Source organism: Gymnogyps californianus, chromosome 3 (genome assembly GCF_018139145.2).
Source record: "Gymnogyps californianus isolate 813 chromosome 3, ASM1813914v2, whole genome shotgun sequence".
Lineage (NCBI taxonomy): Eukaryota > Metazoa > Chordata > Aves > Accipitriformes > Cathartidae > Gymnogyps > Gymnogyps californianus.
Genome location: NC_059473.1, coordinates 31,076,285 through 31,091,314, shown reverse-complemented (window position 1 = coordinate 31,091,314; position 15,030 = coordinate 31,076,285). Strand labels below are relative to the sequence as shown.

The following is a 15,030-nucleotide window of genomic DNA, read 5'->3' as shown; positions in this document are numbered from 1 at the left end:
GCTACCAACTAAATTGCAAGGACTGTCTTCAACAGAATAATCCAAGGTCTACTGAAAACACTGGAAATAGTCCTACTGACTTCAATGATACTCAGATGAGAACCTTTAAACTTGGATCACATCAGGAAGTCTGAGATTTGTTCCAGGAGATTTCTTAAGCTTGTCAGTAGCCCTACTGACTTCCCTGCCACAGACTGAAGCGTGTTCTGGACCAGAGCCTAGGACAATGGAAGAAGAAAATGTCCCATGACTCGCCACACAGGGGGGAAAAAAAAAAAAACAAAAAAAAAACCCAAACCAAAAAAACCCTTCCCATGAAACAATAACTGCATTCTTCAGCTCTCAGGAACTTTTATGTAAGACACGAAATCTCTGCAGCCAGAAAATTAATTATGCACCTCTTTTGCCACCATAAACAGCTATTTTCCCACTCTCTTTCTTCATTGTTTCTCCTCTTCTCCCCACACACACTTTCATCCAAGAAGTCTCCATTAGAAGAAAAGAGCTATACAAGGAATTTTAATGACTAGCGAACAAGGGTAGAGGTGGGTAGAGTGTATGAAAAAGAGACATTAAATGAAAGGTTTGGAGTTGAAATGGAGACATTTGAAATTGGAGAGATTTTACTCCATTGTTTCTCTGAATGGTCACCTGATGGTGTTTCCAGTCTCTGACTGATGGCCTACACTGACTAAATCAGCAGCACACCATTCAGCTTTCTTGCATGCCAGTTATCCAGGGCCACCTGTGAGTGTCAGATTAATCTATTGTATGAATAATTAAAAACACAACTTTTCAGAATGACTGAAAGAGCACTTCTAGCACAAACATTCTTGTAAACATTTATTCATACGAAACACTAATGGCACTTTGACCAGCCACAAAGATTCTCATGAATGCAAACTTAGGTCAGCTGAAGGCTGCTTTGAAAATAAGTGTCCTTGCAAACTCCAGCACAGCTGGTTCTGTTTATGAGAGCATTTACTTTTTCTTCTTACAGCACTCAGCCACTTCCTCTGCCAGCCCTGCTGTGGCTGCCATCTGCCCCCTCTTCTCCCATTCTCCTACTCTTCAATCATTCTGGCCAAGTGTGAAAAGCCAAACCTTTCACTCACATCAACCACTGTGAGGTTTCAGCTCTCCAGTGCATCAGTCTTGCTGATTGCCTAGTCAATTATGAATCTGGAAACCACTAACTGAAATAGGAATACCCCCCTTGGGGCATACTTGGGGCTACCAACTAAATTGCAAGGACTACCAGAATGCAGTCTGGATGAAAACTCCCCCTCCATACACCTAAGTGAGGGACCAGTAGTGAGCCTGAGCTGTGATCCACCAGTAAAGCTGTGTCTGTGGGTGTCCTTAAGCATATGAGATGTCTCCACTCTGTGCTGTAGGGAGGGGAAAGGCCTCCAAATGAGGCATCAACCTCTCTGGAGTCCCACCAGATATAACCATTCCCAGCTGCAGCTCCTGCATGCTGCCACATGACCTGAAGCAGCAGGAGCTGTTCCTGCTTTCTCCTCTCCCTATGTGGTGCTGGGTATGTGAAGTCTCACCCTGTGGGACTCCCAGAAGTTGTGAGCTCGAGGTACACAGAAGTGAGCTAAGTGGCAGAAAGCTTATCAGGACAATCAAGATGTCCATTCCTACTCCCACTGCACAGCCAGGAGCCAGCCTCAATATGAAGGGAACCTAAATGGTTCATTCACTTCAGAAGAGGACTCCAATCTTAAGGTGACATAACACTGCATTGGAAAGGCAAGGAACATGGATCTAAACTTCTTGTTGCAACTTATAGGCCCTTGCTAATAAGCTCGAAGCCACAGGGCACCACATGTCCTCCTCCACAGCGGGCATGGCACAGCATCACTTTGTGATTAGGAAATGCACAGTGTACTGCTGTTACCTGGTCGCTAGCAGCACCAACAGCAGCTCCCAACACCATGGAAAAGATATTTCTTTGGGCATCAAGAGTGCTGGTTACAGCTTGAATTCAGTTTCCTTAGAATCGCTACTTGTTACTGTCTCAGAAGCAAGCAAAAAACAAAGTCTCAAAGCCATACAGATATACCTCTGATTTGGCCCTCACTGTTCTTACATTCTTCTGCATACTTTGCACTGAATAGCTGGTGGAGAGAAGGGCAGCACCACATGTTGCAGGGAGAAGTTCCCTGCCTCCAAGACCTGCATGGAAGAAAGCTCAGAAAGCAGGTGTGGGGGAAAAACAACCTCAAAGGAACTTTTTGTATTTTGAACTCAAGCTGTATAAACTGTCAGAAGGCACCTGGAAGCACTAGCTAAGCAACCTCTCAACCTCACCAGAAACAAGCACACACCTGGCACCTAGAGAGAGACAGGCTGCCAAACTGAGTTGACATCGATAGGATTGTAATGCTGTGGGGTTGGTTGTTTTTTTTCCCTTTCCACCCCCTTCATCATCTTTGATGGAAAAGGAACAGTTGTTAGCTGCATAACCCTGAGGGATGTTTTCCCTGAAACAGAGAGTGGCTGTTCCAGCCACCCTTGTTATTTGACCGCAGGTTTGGATGTGTGCTCAAGCCAAGCCCGGGGGGCATACTGACAAGGGAGTGGGGAACAGCAGGTGCTGTCCCCTGGCCTATCGCCACCCAGCTGGTTTCCAACTGCCACCCAGCTTGTTTTTAGAAAAGCTCAAGCCCTACCCCACTGAATCAACACCCTCCAGGACTGTAAGTGGGAGCTGCAGTTCTCACCAGCATGGATTTAGAACAATTGAGGACAAGCAAATTGATGATGTACAGCAGCATGGAAATGGCACCTTACTGTGCCGAAAGAGAGGAGTGCGTAAGGGAGGAGGTAGGAAACACATCAAGTAACACTGGACTTAGGACAGCAGACAAGGTTAGTGAAGCAGGGGAGTCTGGACACCAGTGAGACTGAGTGATACCCAAGCGCATAAGAGACCCAAATCCTACAGAAAGGGTATCTACACAGAATCATGCATGACATTAACTAGCTGGATTGACCTCTTCTTATCATTTTCATTATACTGGGTTGTAGGTATAGAGACTAATTCAAAGAGGAGAAAAAATTAAATACTGGGAAAAGAGAATGAGAAGAGGAAAAATGCATAGGAAGAAAGCGGCCAATAAGGCACAGTATAATGGAAAGGTCTTGTCCCACAGCTGTTTACAGCATAGGAAGTGAATCATGTTACATATGTCAGGAAAAAAAATCCTGTGCTTTCTATTGTTGGTCTAGTCAACATTTTCTCCATGTGTCACCAGTGCTAAGCCCACCAACTTACTCTGCATGTAAGCTCAGCCCCCAGCACTTAGGAATACTTGGGCCTTTCCTCCACTGTAGCAAGAGTGGTTTGTTCACAAGGGAGATGTATAGAAGGCAAAATTCTTGGTCATTTTTAATGTCTAAAACCCTTGGGATTGCCCCAATAACAGTAGCTGTGATATAAACAAGAACGTCTTTTAAAAGATCGAAGAAATTTCTAGTAGCTCCTTACCATTCACTGCTTTCTCAGTAGCCTCTCACCCTAGTGATGTCTGTCCTCTAGAGCATCCGCTCAGCAGGCAGAATAACTCCAATAACGGGACTGATCAAATAGATTTGATCTTTCACTATTATTCATACCGCAGTAAGATCTAAGCATTGCCATGCGACTCCAGGGCTCCTAGGCGACTGGGTACAAGCACATGCACAGCATTTATTATCTACAGTGACAGGGTCAACAACGGACAGAAGGAGAGAGAAGCACTCTCGGATTAAGTGGTCTGTGAAAGTAATGAATGATAAGCTGTTACCTCAGAAGTATGCAGCTCTAAATCTACATCCTGCCAACCTCCGCCCCCCCGCCCCTATGTATTGACCTCATGGTATGTCTTACTCACTTTTTATGACTCCGTGCATGGTCTGGCCTGGCCCGACCCCACTCTCTTCTCCCTTTCCCTGACTGATGGCATGATCTCTGTCTTCCCAGCAAAGTGCTGGAGCAGAGCACTTTACTGTGCACACTAGGATCAGCGAGTTAAAAGAAATGAGGGAAATGTCTGACAGCACAGCACCATCTTGTGCTGCAGCTTTTGCCATGGGGTGAAGTCCCTCCAAAAGCTCATACTAACTGATAATACTGGCATCATTTGGTGCTACACAAGTTTAGCACAACAACACTATTTCTGCTGCATCAACTGTGGGGCAATGAAAATAGTAAGACCATGCCTCATGTCCTCCTACTCTCTGTTAGACCAGAGTCCAAGAAGATTCAAGCCTACCCTAGGACTATAGTCCATTTGTCTCTATGTGTATTTACAAAGTTTTCAATGTGCCTCCATTGAAATCAATGGAGTAAAAAGTACAAGAAAGCACCATAGTAACCCTAAATACCTTTAAATAAGGCTCCTAAAATGGAGAAATTCAGTATTTAACACTTGCCTGTAGGCAGAAGTTCTGATTTTAGTATTTTCACAACACCTGCCATAACAGGGTCCTGGAGAACCTAGATTAGTAGTGAAATTAACAGTACTGTACTATTAAAATATTAAAAACAACAACTCATGCTGCAACTCAAAGTCACTGCCAAAATAGGCAAGTGAGCATTCAGCTGAGGCCGTGCCAGGGAAGGCTGAGTGAAAGAGGAAATTGTAGCAAGCCTTTTAGTAAGCGGAACTCTGAATTTATAGTGGACCAAGGCAGGACAACCTCAGTATGGATATACTCCACTGTAAGCTACATCAACTTTCCTACGAAAATTTAAAACAATACTCTAAACTTCAATAGTCAAAAACTTCATCGTGCATTCTGGGAAGCTAAAAGACAGCTAGCTAAACACAAATGGGCTTTGTGTTCACTTGCTAGAATCATTCACATGTGAGTTAGCAAACTGTTGTGCTGAAACCCTGGCAAACTGGAAGGCTAGGCAGCATGATGTCTCAAAAGTAATTCTGAGCCCACTACAAAGACATTTAAAACACCTGTTTAATGGGCTAGATACAGTATAAAAGTTCCAACTTTGCTGAAAACTTTTGTATCTCATGAGCTTATTAAGTACATGTCCAACTACATCCTGACCAGACAAGTGTGGTGTATATAGGTGCATTAGTTTTGGAGCTTTTCTGGTCCTCCAAGACAACTGGCATAAGCTTTAGAATTAATGAGGTATTGATTTACTGTTCACTCTGCATTTTGTTGTTTTTTTAATTTGTGAAAACCTGTAATTCTGAAAAGGTAACCAAAACATTGCTTATATCACTCAGTTGTTTACTGCAGGCCCAATCCTGAAAGCTAGTGGTTGATGGGGCAGATCATCTGCTGATGTAAGCCAGCATGGTGCCAGTAATATGCCAGTGGAGTAGCGCCAACTTACATCAGCTAATAATCTGATCATACTGTCACAACAGAAGCTGAGGGCATTTAGTTCTTTTCCACATCAGGCTCTGTTATATATTGATTTGCATGGCACAGTATGAAAGTATGCATGTTTTTACTTTGATTTGTTCTGCATTGAGAGATCATTTCACAGATGTGATCTGAGCATCCTCAATGTTGTAAATCACCATGGGACATTTCAATTAATTTTTTGTTTTCCCTGGTTCTTAAAGTGTGCTGAGACACCATGTACAAAGCCAGCAAAACGAGTTAAGTGACCAGTAGATTAATCAGGAAAGAAATTGTTCTGTGCTCCTCATGACATTCTGTAATTATCCAGCTGCATAAATGTTCTTGGTTTTTTTTATTGCTAGTAACTGAAATAAGACTAAAGTAGTGCTTGTCCATGGACCGTAAACAAACTGAGTACAATACTGCTCCAAAAGCACATAGTAGACAGATGCAGGACATATAAATTAGTTGTTTCATTTGGATAAATGGTGATCTGATTTCACCCTTTTCCTGCCTAGCCAGCAATCAAGTACATAGATACATTTTCTAATTGAGAAATTAATCATATTTTATATGTTCTGAAAAGCAAGATATATTTGAGTATTTGTAACTGTTAATATTTGTCCATTAGACTGTTCCCGTGCCACGTCTATCCTCCTTTCTATTTATACTGGCATTGATCAGCTTGTTCACTTCCAGTTTAAATGACTCAATTCTGATTTGATTGCCATGTAAAGTTAAATGCAAATAATTACTGTAAGGATGACATTTAGAAAAACAGCTCTGCTAAGCAGGAAGGTCTTTATTAGGCACAGGAGTTTGCCAGTAATATCAGAAGCATCCCTTTGACTATGAGATGTGGGAACCTATCATTTCAGTTCTTTTAAAAGAAGATGCTCTGATTTCCCTCTGACTCCCCTTAATTAAAACTCTTCTATACCATCATCAAGTTTGGTATCAGGGTAGAGCACAGGCCACTGAGTGAGAGGAAGAGGGGAGAGGAATATTTTTAATTTGATTTTAGTTCATAAGGTTGCGCTCCAGATAACTGCAGTAAAATTACCCTCTTGTGAAATCACTTTTGTATTTCATACAGTTCTGAGCCAGGGTCTGATTGAATAACACTGAAAAGTGTTTCACACAATGAAAAAGCAGTAGATAGAGCAAAAAAGCCTCTTACTTTACAATAATCAAAACGAGCTCATTTTTCCCTTCTTTCTCCTGTTTCTTAGGGTTAGACTGTTGCTTTTTCAGCTCTGCCATGTATGAGAAGTCTGGAGATACTGGATTGCCCGAGGACAGAGTTGGGACTGAATTACAGTCTCACCATCTTATTCTAAGTGCCTCTATAACAAGGTATTTTTTATATGCTAGCTGTGCTAGCGGATCCAAAAATATTTTGGGGAGAAGCACCAATGAGAATGACAAATCCTGACTCTGCCCATTTCCTGGCATAGCAGCATCTTCAATTTGGGCTCATAATTTCACATTCAACTCCTCATCCATCAGTCGGCAGACTTTAATGGCACCATTTGAAATTCAGTCCTCAATAGTGAGAGCTGCATAAACACCAGGATAACACATGAAAGAAAAGGGATTCTATGCCATTTCTTTTCTCACAGTACAGAAACCTTGTACTTTCACATCAACACACATCAATGACTCAGTGTTTGGTAGAGTGCCTCAATTAAAACTTCATTGCTCCTGTTAAACATAAGAACATCCCAGGGATCCTCGTTTTAGCATGGAGTCTCACAAGATGCATTCACTGTATTTCAGTTTTGTCCAAAGGCTAGTTATGGCAGAGGTCACGTTTAGCAAGTATCAAGAGACCACAGCATTCCTGAAGTCACTATTTGTGTTTAGAAGGGGTCAAAGTCAGTCAAAGCATGTCTGAATGGACTATTCTGCTATTTGCCTTGTTGCCTTCTCTCAGGATCCTGAACTTCACCACCTCAGTCAGTGCAGTCAAGGCTGCCCCCAAACTTCACATTCCAAACCAGTTCTTCCTTGTTTGTAAGCATCAGGTCCAACAGAGCATCTTCCCTCATTAGCTTCATGGCTCCAGTGCCTTCCCCTTGTTGGATTTGTGTTCACAGATCAGGAAGGCAGAAGAGTAAAAGATTTATTTGCAATATGGAGATCCCAAGTTTGTCTCCTATACTAAAATTCAGGCTCCTAGGCAAAAACTAGCCTGATCTCAGAGAAAGATCTTCCTCACATTTAACACAACTGTTCTGCTGGATTTTAATTTTTTTTTGCCTCCTGGCAATCATTGAGACAGCAGAATTGCCAGGGGAAGCTGTCAGGGTCTTGCAGTCCCCCACTATGGCTCCAAGTGAACGCAGGAGTTCAGCCCATAAAGTTCCTCTAGCTTCAGAGCCTACAGAGTAAAAATTATCAATATGCTTGCTGATGTTTTAGACTAATGACAAGTTGATCTTGCTTTGAAAACTTTGTCAGAGATACTAATAAGAGTGTTCAACACAGCTGTAATACCTGGCTTTCATATTGTTTTAACATCTCTAAGAATCAGAAAAAAAACCTTATTTGCTTTATTAAAAAAACAACATTCACTGTGAATGTTATTATATATCACTGAATGACTTTCAGCCCTGAAAATTTAGATACTGCGCTAAGGGTGCAAGAAAGTTAAATTGTTCTCTATAGAGAACAGAGGTAGGTTGGGTAGTTCAGCAAGGATACCCTCAAGGCCCTCAGACCTGAAAGATTTTTTTAGAACAAGATACTTCCCAGTTTTTGCTGACTCGCATATAAGTTCAACCATTAGAGTTTGAACAGTATAGTTCATGCAAAAACATACATAACCAGATCTCCTCACTGACGGTGGTGTAAACTGATACAACTCAATTAGGTTTAGCTGAATACCAACTTTCATCAGATAGTGATGTAGAGGATGGGGAGGTGGGGGGTAGGGGGACACAACAACAGCAAATCTAGTCCCTACAACTTTTCACCAAAATCTGGGCAGATTCTTCTGGTATTTTCTTTCATGCTTTCTTGCATCTTTGTTTTACTTATATTAGCAATTATAATCCGTAACTGACTGCAGGGACACCTCGTGGTGAGGGCAGGTGAAAACAGCAGGCTGCCATTCAATTAATTAAACCAAGCAGCAAAAGACTGACAGATGTTTCTGCTCCTCGGGATAATCAGAATTTCACAGGCACAGACTTCCACTCCCACTCTGCTTCTGGGGCATACATTAACACATCCAGAACAGAAAACACTGACACAGCAACTTCAAGAACAAAGGACTGAGTCGTCCAGCAGACCTGAACTAACAGTCCCCTTATAATTATTAACTTTTGCCTTCTAGGGGCTACAAGAGTGGCCAATTCAACTCGACACTCAGTTGAAGAGGCAGTCCCCAGAATGGCTCTTACGGCTTTCTCCCCTCCTCCTTTGTTTAATGTGCTAGCAAAACGCATTTTGGTGACTCATTGCAAAATTTCTTGATGGGATTTTCATTTTTTTAAAAGGCATGCACGTGTGTCTGATTTTTAACAGGGATTCCCTTTCTCCCCACTGCAACTACACTGTGGCACTGTCACTGCAGCACCTGATCCATTACATAATAAGAATTGCATCATCTTGCTTACCCAGTGCAGCGATCCAATGCAGACCTTGGCAGCTAAGAGAGGAACGGTGGGATCTGTAGGTCGCAGTTTAGCACACTCTTTGAGCACTGACACAGCATATGCTGACTGGAGGAGGAGGAGGGGGAGAGAGGAGGAGGAAATAAAAAAGGCTGATTAGACAATGCTGTTACAGAGTCCAAGCAAGATATTTCAGTGAAATGTACAAAGAAGTGCTATGAAGTAAGGAATCGCATGTCAGCAACAATTTAGCAACTTTATTCCCACCTCCACACGCAGACACACATGTGTGCGCATGTACGCACGCAAACACACACTCTTCCCACGCTCAGAGGAAACATGCCAAAGAACCAGCCCTGGCTGTGCACTTTACAAGCAGCAGTTTTCCTCGGCTGTTAATGCACTGTTTATTTTAAGTCTGCCCTCCCAATTCACAAGAATTCTGCTATAGTTTTCCTTGCACACGACCATCTTCCAGTAAGCCAGAAAAGATCATAAAGAGCTTATCCTCCAGTACATTAACATTTTAGGCCAACTCTACTCAGAGAGGTTTGTGCAGCTAAAGTAATCTGCTCTGTAGATTGTTTTGTGTCTTCTCCAGTTCCAGAACATACAAAAATACAACTGGATCCCACCATACAAAGGGTGGAGCAAACAACTGCAGAGCAATACACTGTTCAGCGGGTGGTCCAAGTAGCATGTGTTAGAAAGAAAGCCCATAAAACCCTTGCTGTCTTTCTGGTGTTAGGTTACCATTAATGAATGATGTTTATTAAGATTAGCAGTTACATAGCCCTTTTGATTCAATGTGCTCTACAAACATTGCTTTTTACAGCACATATTCACGGCTGCCACATTTCAGAAGGTTTAAAGGGGAATGAGGAAAGCTCTGGTCTGAGATGCTGGTGAGAAGGTCTAGCCAGCCGATGAGGAGACGACAGAAGTTGCCCTGCCACAGTCTCCCAGCCCACCCCACCTGGACCACAATTTCTTTCACATTTCCAACCCTCCTCACTACTGACCCCTGATCCCCCCAAATTCTCTCATCCTTGAGCTCAAGGGGAAGTTTTCTTCTCTCAGAATTTCTCCTTACATGCCCCATTCCTCCCAAACCCTTCCACACGGTCCCAAGACACACACACAGGCCTCTCTCACTCAGTGTTCCCTCTCAGAAGCACATGAAATAGTCATGGCCTTTCCATATTACAGGAGAGCAGCAACAGAAGCTTGCAGAGTCAAACTAACCGCTATTCCTGTCAAGTCCTAGGCATCTTCTCCTGACCCTGACCCCCAGGGCCTCTCCCCACCAGAGCTCTGACCAGCACAGGCGGCTGGGTCTGGTGTCTGCTCCAATCCCCTGCAGCCCCGCGCTCCCACCGGCCATCAGCACTTCCCCTCCCTCACACCACACCAAAATGGGCTGCACCCGCCACCTCCTTTCTCCACAGAACTGAAGGTCCACTTCTTGCTATGGAATTCAAAAGCCTGGATAGGAATTCGCTTGGAAGGGAGCCTGGGAAAAGGGAAAAAACAGATGCACAGCAGCCCTGCCCATGCTAAGGCAAAGATGGGTTTCATAACAAAAGACGCGAGCTCCGCAGCAGTGGAGAACAAACCCTGCTTGAAGAGCTTGGGTACCTGCTGCGTGGTCTGAAGAAGAGCAACAGCATGCCCTACATTCTGCAGGCTGCTCCCACCCACCTAGAGCATCAGGTATCATCAGTAAGAGCAAGGAAATATTTGCTATTTTACAATTCCAAATGCACAATGCGCCTAAAGCCAGAAGCAAGTTTGTCTCAGAGCGAAGATGGGACTCAATAAACTTTGTCCTAGAGCTTAAACCGTTACCTCATCCCTCTCGGAAACAGACTTGGGTAATTCAACCTTGAGGTACGGGAAGAAACACATCGCTGCACTCTGCTATCACGAGGTGACTAGCATCCCTCAGAATGAACCTCCCTGACACCTATTTGTTCAAAACAAGTAGTGTTTCAGGTTTTGATGGCATCTTATTCTTCTCTCTCACAGAATGCTACCTGCACTACAGGCAGCTGGTATTCCTAGTAGCACTGCTGGACACATTGGAAATGCAAGCATAACCCCTAAGGGTCCTAGCCTGGCACATCATCTTCCTGCCCTCCTGCCTACATTCCAGCCCCACAGGTGCTTCCACACAAGAGAAACCCAAATAGCAGAGCATGACAAAATGCACCTTGCTGGTCGGTGTATCTGCAGCTGAACCGCCCCCCCCCAACCCTTGTCATCACACCATGCAAAAGTGAACTGAAAAGGCCAGGTATGTAAAAGACTGTACACTGCCCAGTGCCAGTGCTTTCAGAAACAGATACAAACTGAACCCAGTGGTGGTTTCTCAGCTCCCCATCAGCAGTGTGACTGCAGGGAAAGCAGGAGGCACCTGGGAGCTGGTGGCAGCTGCCCCACGGGCCAGCCCAGCCAGTACTAGCACAAACCAGAGCAGTGAGAGGCCTGTCCTAATTTGGGCCACAGCTGTAGGACCTTCCAGGGTCCTACACCAGAAGAGAAATAATACAACCCGGCTCCTTGCCAGTGCCTCTTGAACCCTGCTCCCTCCCTGTCTGCAGCCTGTCCATTCAGTAAGGCTGGTCCTCGGGACAAGCCAACCCTGCAGCCTCCAATAGCCTCAAACCGTAGAGCACTTCTCATGCCTGACCTGAGTCTGGTTCAGGAGGCAACTGCAAAACAGTGACTACTGAATGCTGCAAAGCAGAAAGTTCCACCCTGTGCCTACACCCAAACACCTCACATGTGGAGTCACTTTATCACGTGCACTCAGGAGCTTCTGAACATGGATTTACAGAGCAAGAGCCACAGCTTCTATGCTGCTTCTAAAACATTTAAAGTTATGTCTCTTTAAAGAAGTTTATAAAATTTGCAATTAAACATACGGAGCAGAAGTGGTTTTAGAAACAGGGTGACATGAAGCCTTTCTCCCCAGCTGCATTTTAAAAATTCAAGAGATCTATATAATTTCACCTTGAAAACTTTCCTCAGCAGAAATTATATATAGATGATGAAACTGCTAGCCAAGGAATGATGGGAGAAAGAATATCCCACTCCCACAGTGACCTTACTTAGGGGAGACTGGTGTGACATATAATATCAAGGTGTGTTAAAGATATTAACTACAGATATTAATAGGCAGGGAACAAATATCATCCACTCAGTATTGAACACAGATGTCATTGGTTTTTAAAAATATTTAATATGAAACAGTGTTTGTGTAACATTGAAATAATCTGATAATTAAAATGTACATATTCTTTCACTTAGCGTGGGTGGACCAGGCAGCCAAGCGCATTGTTTGTGAGATTCACTGCAAGGCAATAATAATTAGATTTATTGGTGAGGCATGTTTTGAGAAGAGCAGAGCTTGAACTCCAAGCAAGTGCATGCTTCCTACTCATAATTCCGAGCTTCAGAGAGGCTCACATCAAAATTCAAGCCACGCTTTAAGTTCTTTCTGTTTAGCTTGCTAATTGCTGGATTATAACGACTGCACTGGAACCAGTTCCCAAGGATTTCAGAAAGCTAGGGATTTGCCTCTGGGTCTTATTTGGCCTCTCTCTGAGAAAAAGTCTTTTAAGTCCCCCCAAACACACACAAATCCATTAAACAGACACGGTTTAAAGAAATGGCAAGCTTGCCAACAGCTGCCTCATGGGGGTTTCAACTTTGTTTATGGGAGGTCTAATGCAGGAGTTCTCAGCCTTGGGATCCTCATCAGGTTTAAGGAGATTCATGACCATCCTCCCTTTATGAACGACAAAGCACAGAGCTCAAATCAGGTTATGGAGTGAAAACACTGCTTTAATGGGAATGTTCAGCCATAAAAAAAAAAAAAAAAAGAAAAAAAAAAAGGTGAACTGTGTAAGGGACTTAAGAACTTCAATTACCTGAGTTGGGCATCTCCATCCCTCACATACCAACAACTTTGTGTTTTTTGCAGTGGAGATGGGGAAGGACATGGCACTACTGTTCCATATTTACATCCAGTATCTATAGGAAGCTGGTTTTCTCTGTCAATTTTTTCCTCACCTACCACAAACATGTTCCACAATAATTTATGAAAAGAAAATTAGGAAAGGCAGTTTCTGTGAAGTAGCAAGCAATACTGACAAATGGCTGCTTTCGATACAGACTTCTGAAAGAGCTCTATGTACCACATTCAAGGGGGGGGGGGGGGCACTTCTCTATCTGCAGCAAGAAATCACAAGGAAGCTATGGGAAAGGAGAAGGAAGGCGAGGACACCTCTTACTAAGTAATTACAGCAGCCATGGTTTTGAATCCTATAAAGGAGTAAAATGTAAAGAAAAACTTCTATCCAAATAGAGAACACAACTCCCATTCCCCATTTACTAATTATATAATGAAGCATGCAAGCATACTCCTCAAAGATGCTTGCACGTGAGCAGTACAGAACGAAGAACAGTCTACAGTTAATTCTCCTTCTTACTTTTCCAAAAGGCTCAATTACGGTAAACGCATAGATGCTGCCCAAATCCTGGTTTTCCCAGCTCACTCCAACACAATTTTCATTCTTTCCCTTCCTCTTCTCTCCCACCATACCAAAGCAACAAAAGAAGGACGTCAGAGATTCGTTTCATATTTAGAAGATAAAGAAACCGCAAATGTAAGTAAAAGGAAGAAGAATTTCCAGACAGTAAATCATGCCAGACAGACTTGACACACCATAAACAGTTGCTCTTCTCTTGCAAAGGTTCCAAAAACCTTTCTACTTTTTTGCTTCTTTGGTAATACTTTTCAGCCAGAGGGAAAAATGATCCTCAAGGTGGTGGTTTTGGTAGACAGCCTCATTCCCAATTCACCTGGCAGTTTAGTACACAGATGAATCCCCACAACTAGTACTGCTTTATTTCTAGCACCATCCTGTCTGATTTTAAAAACTGCACTATTTCAAAGGGATTGTGGGAAAGGGGGGGAAATCTTCCATCATTATGCAAGAATTAGCATTCCCTGTATCCTGGGATTCACAGCCATCTAGCTATAAACGACCTTGAACCAACACAGAAAGATGACACAGAGTGAGCCAGCAATTGAGAACTCTGGAATTAGTTGTTTTGGTGTTAGCTTTCCACTGAATTTCTAGATTTCTGTGAATCCCTCAGCATGAACATTATTCCCCTAAGACAGTTACTTCTTTTAACACAGGGACCAATTCTCCCCTTTTCTTTTACCTTGTGTTTAGCAAATTAGAGCATTGGAGTTAAGCAGCTTCAAATATTCACTTTTAAAAGTACCTCTTAAATTCACCCCGCTTCGCACTTTCTGTCAAGAAAAGAGAGTTAAGCCTGAAGGCAATTATATAGCCCACCTAGGTATTCTGCTCAACAGTCAGGCATGTTTGGAAATTTCCTTTTTTTTTTTTTTTTTTTTTTTTTTTTTTACTATCTACAGCACACCCTCTTCTAATCTTTCTTTTGCACCAAAGGAAACTGAACTATTGAATATCCCCTAGATAGCTGACCTTTGTAACAGGATCTTTAACCAATGAATGTTCAATATTTTAACTTTCATTCCCCAGCAATGCTATTTAAGGAGCCATCTGAGGCCTCTGCTGCTCCCAAGGTTCCTGCCTGCAACGCAAAGAGAAATGTACTTTTTTTATGCCAGTTGCCTAGCAACCAGCCTAAGCTTTTGCAAGGAAACCAACAGAAGGAACAGTCTAAATCATAAAATTCGTCTGCTGTTGCTGCAGAATTATGTATTAGATATATTTATAACTTTCCTTCTAACCTTCTGAAAAGCTGTATGTTGGCAGTACAGGCATGGCTGAGTCAAACTTGAAGCTCCTCGAAGCTGTTAGAGACATCTGCTTTTGCTGCACTGTTTAAATACGGGGAAGTATTCCTTTTTTTTGGGTGCACCACAGATATGAGCAGCTCAGACATTAGCTTGTCATTATTTGGCTGTGACCAGTATGTATCAGCAACTTGCAAAGGGCTCCAAAATCAGAGTTCACGTCTGTGTAAGACT

At 43.0% G+C, this 15,030-nt stretch overlaps 1 protein-coding gene across 2 annotated transcripts in view; it reads right to left on the bottom strand.

Annotated features, from left to right (window-relative positions):
• Positions 1-15,030, bottom strand: part of TTC7A (tetratricopeptide repeat domain 7A) — a 173,301-nt gene that overhangs the window by 107,689 nt on the left and 50,582 nt on the right. For both annotated transcript variants that reach the window (XM_050893907.1, XM_050893908.1), the window contains exon 11: positions 8,997-9,101. In XM_050893907.1, the coding sequence (XP_050749864.1) occupies positions 8,997-9,101 (105 nt within the window). The remainder of the gene's footprint in view (positions 1-8,996; positions 9,102-15,030) is intronic.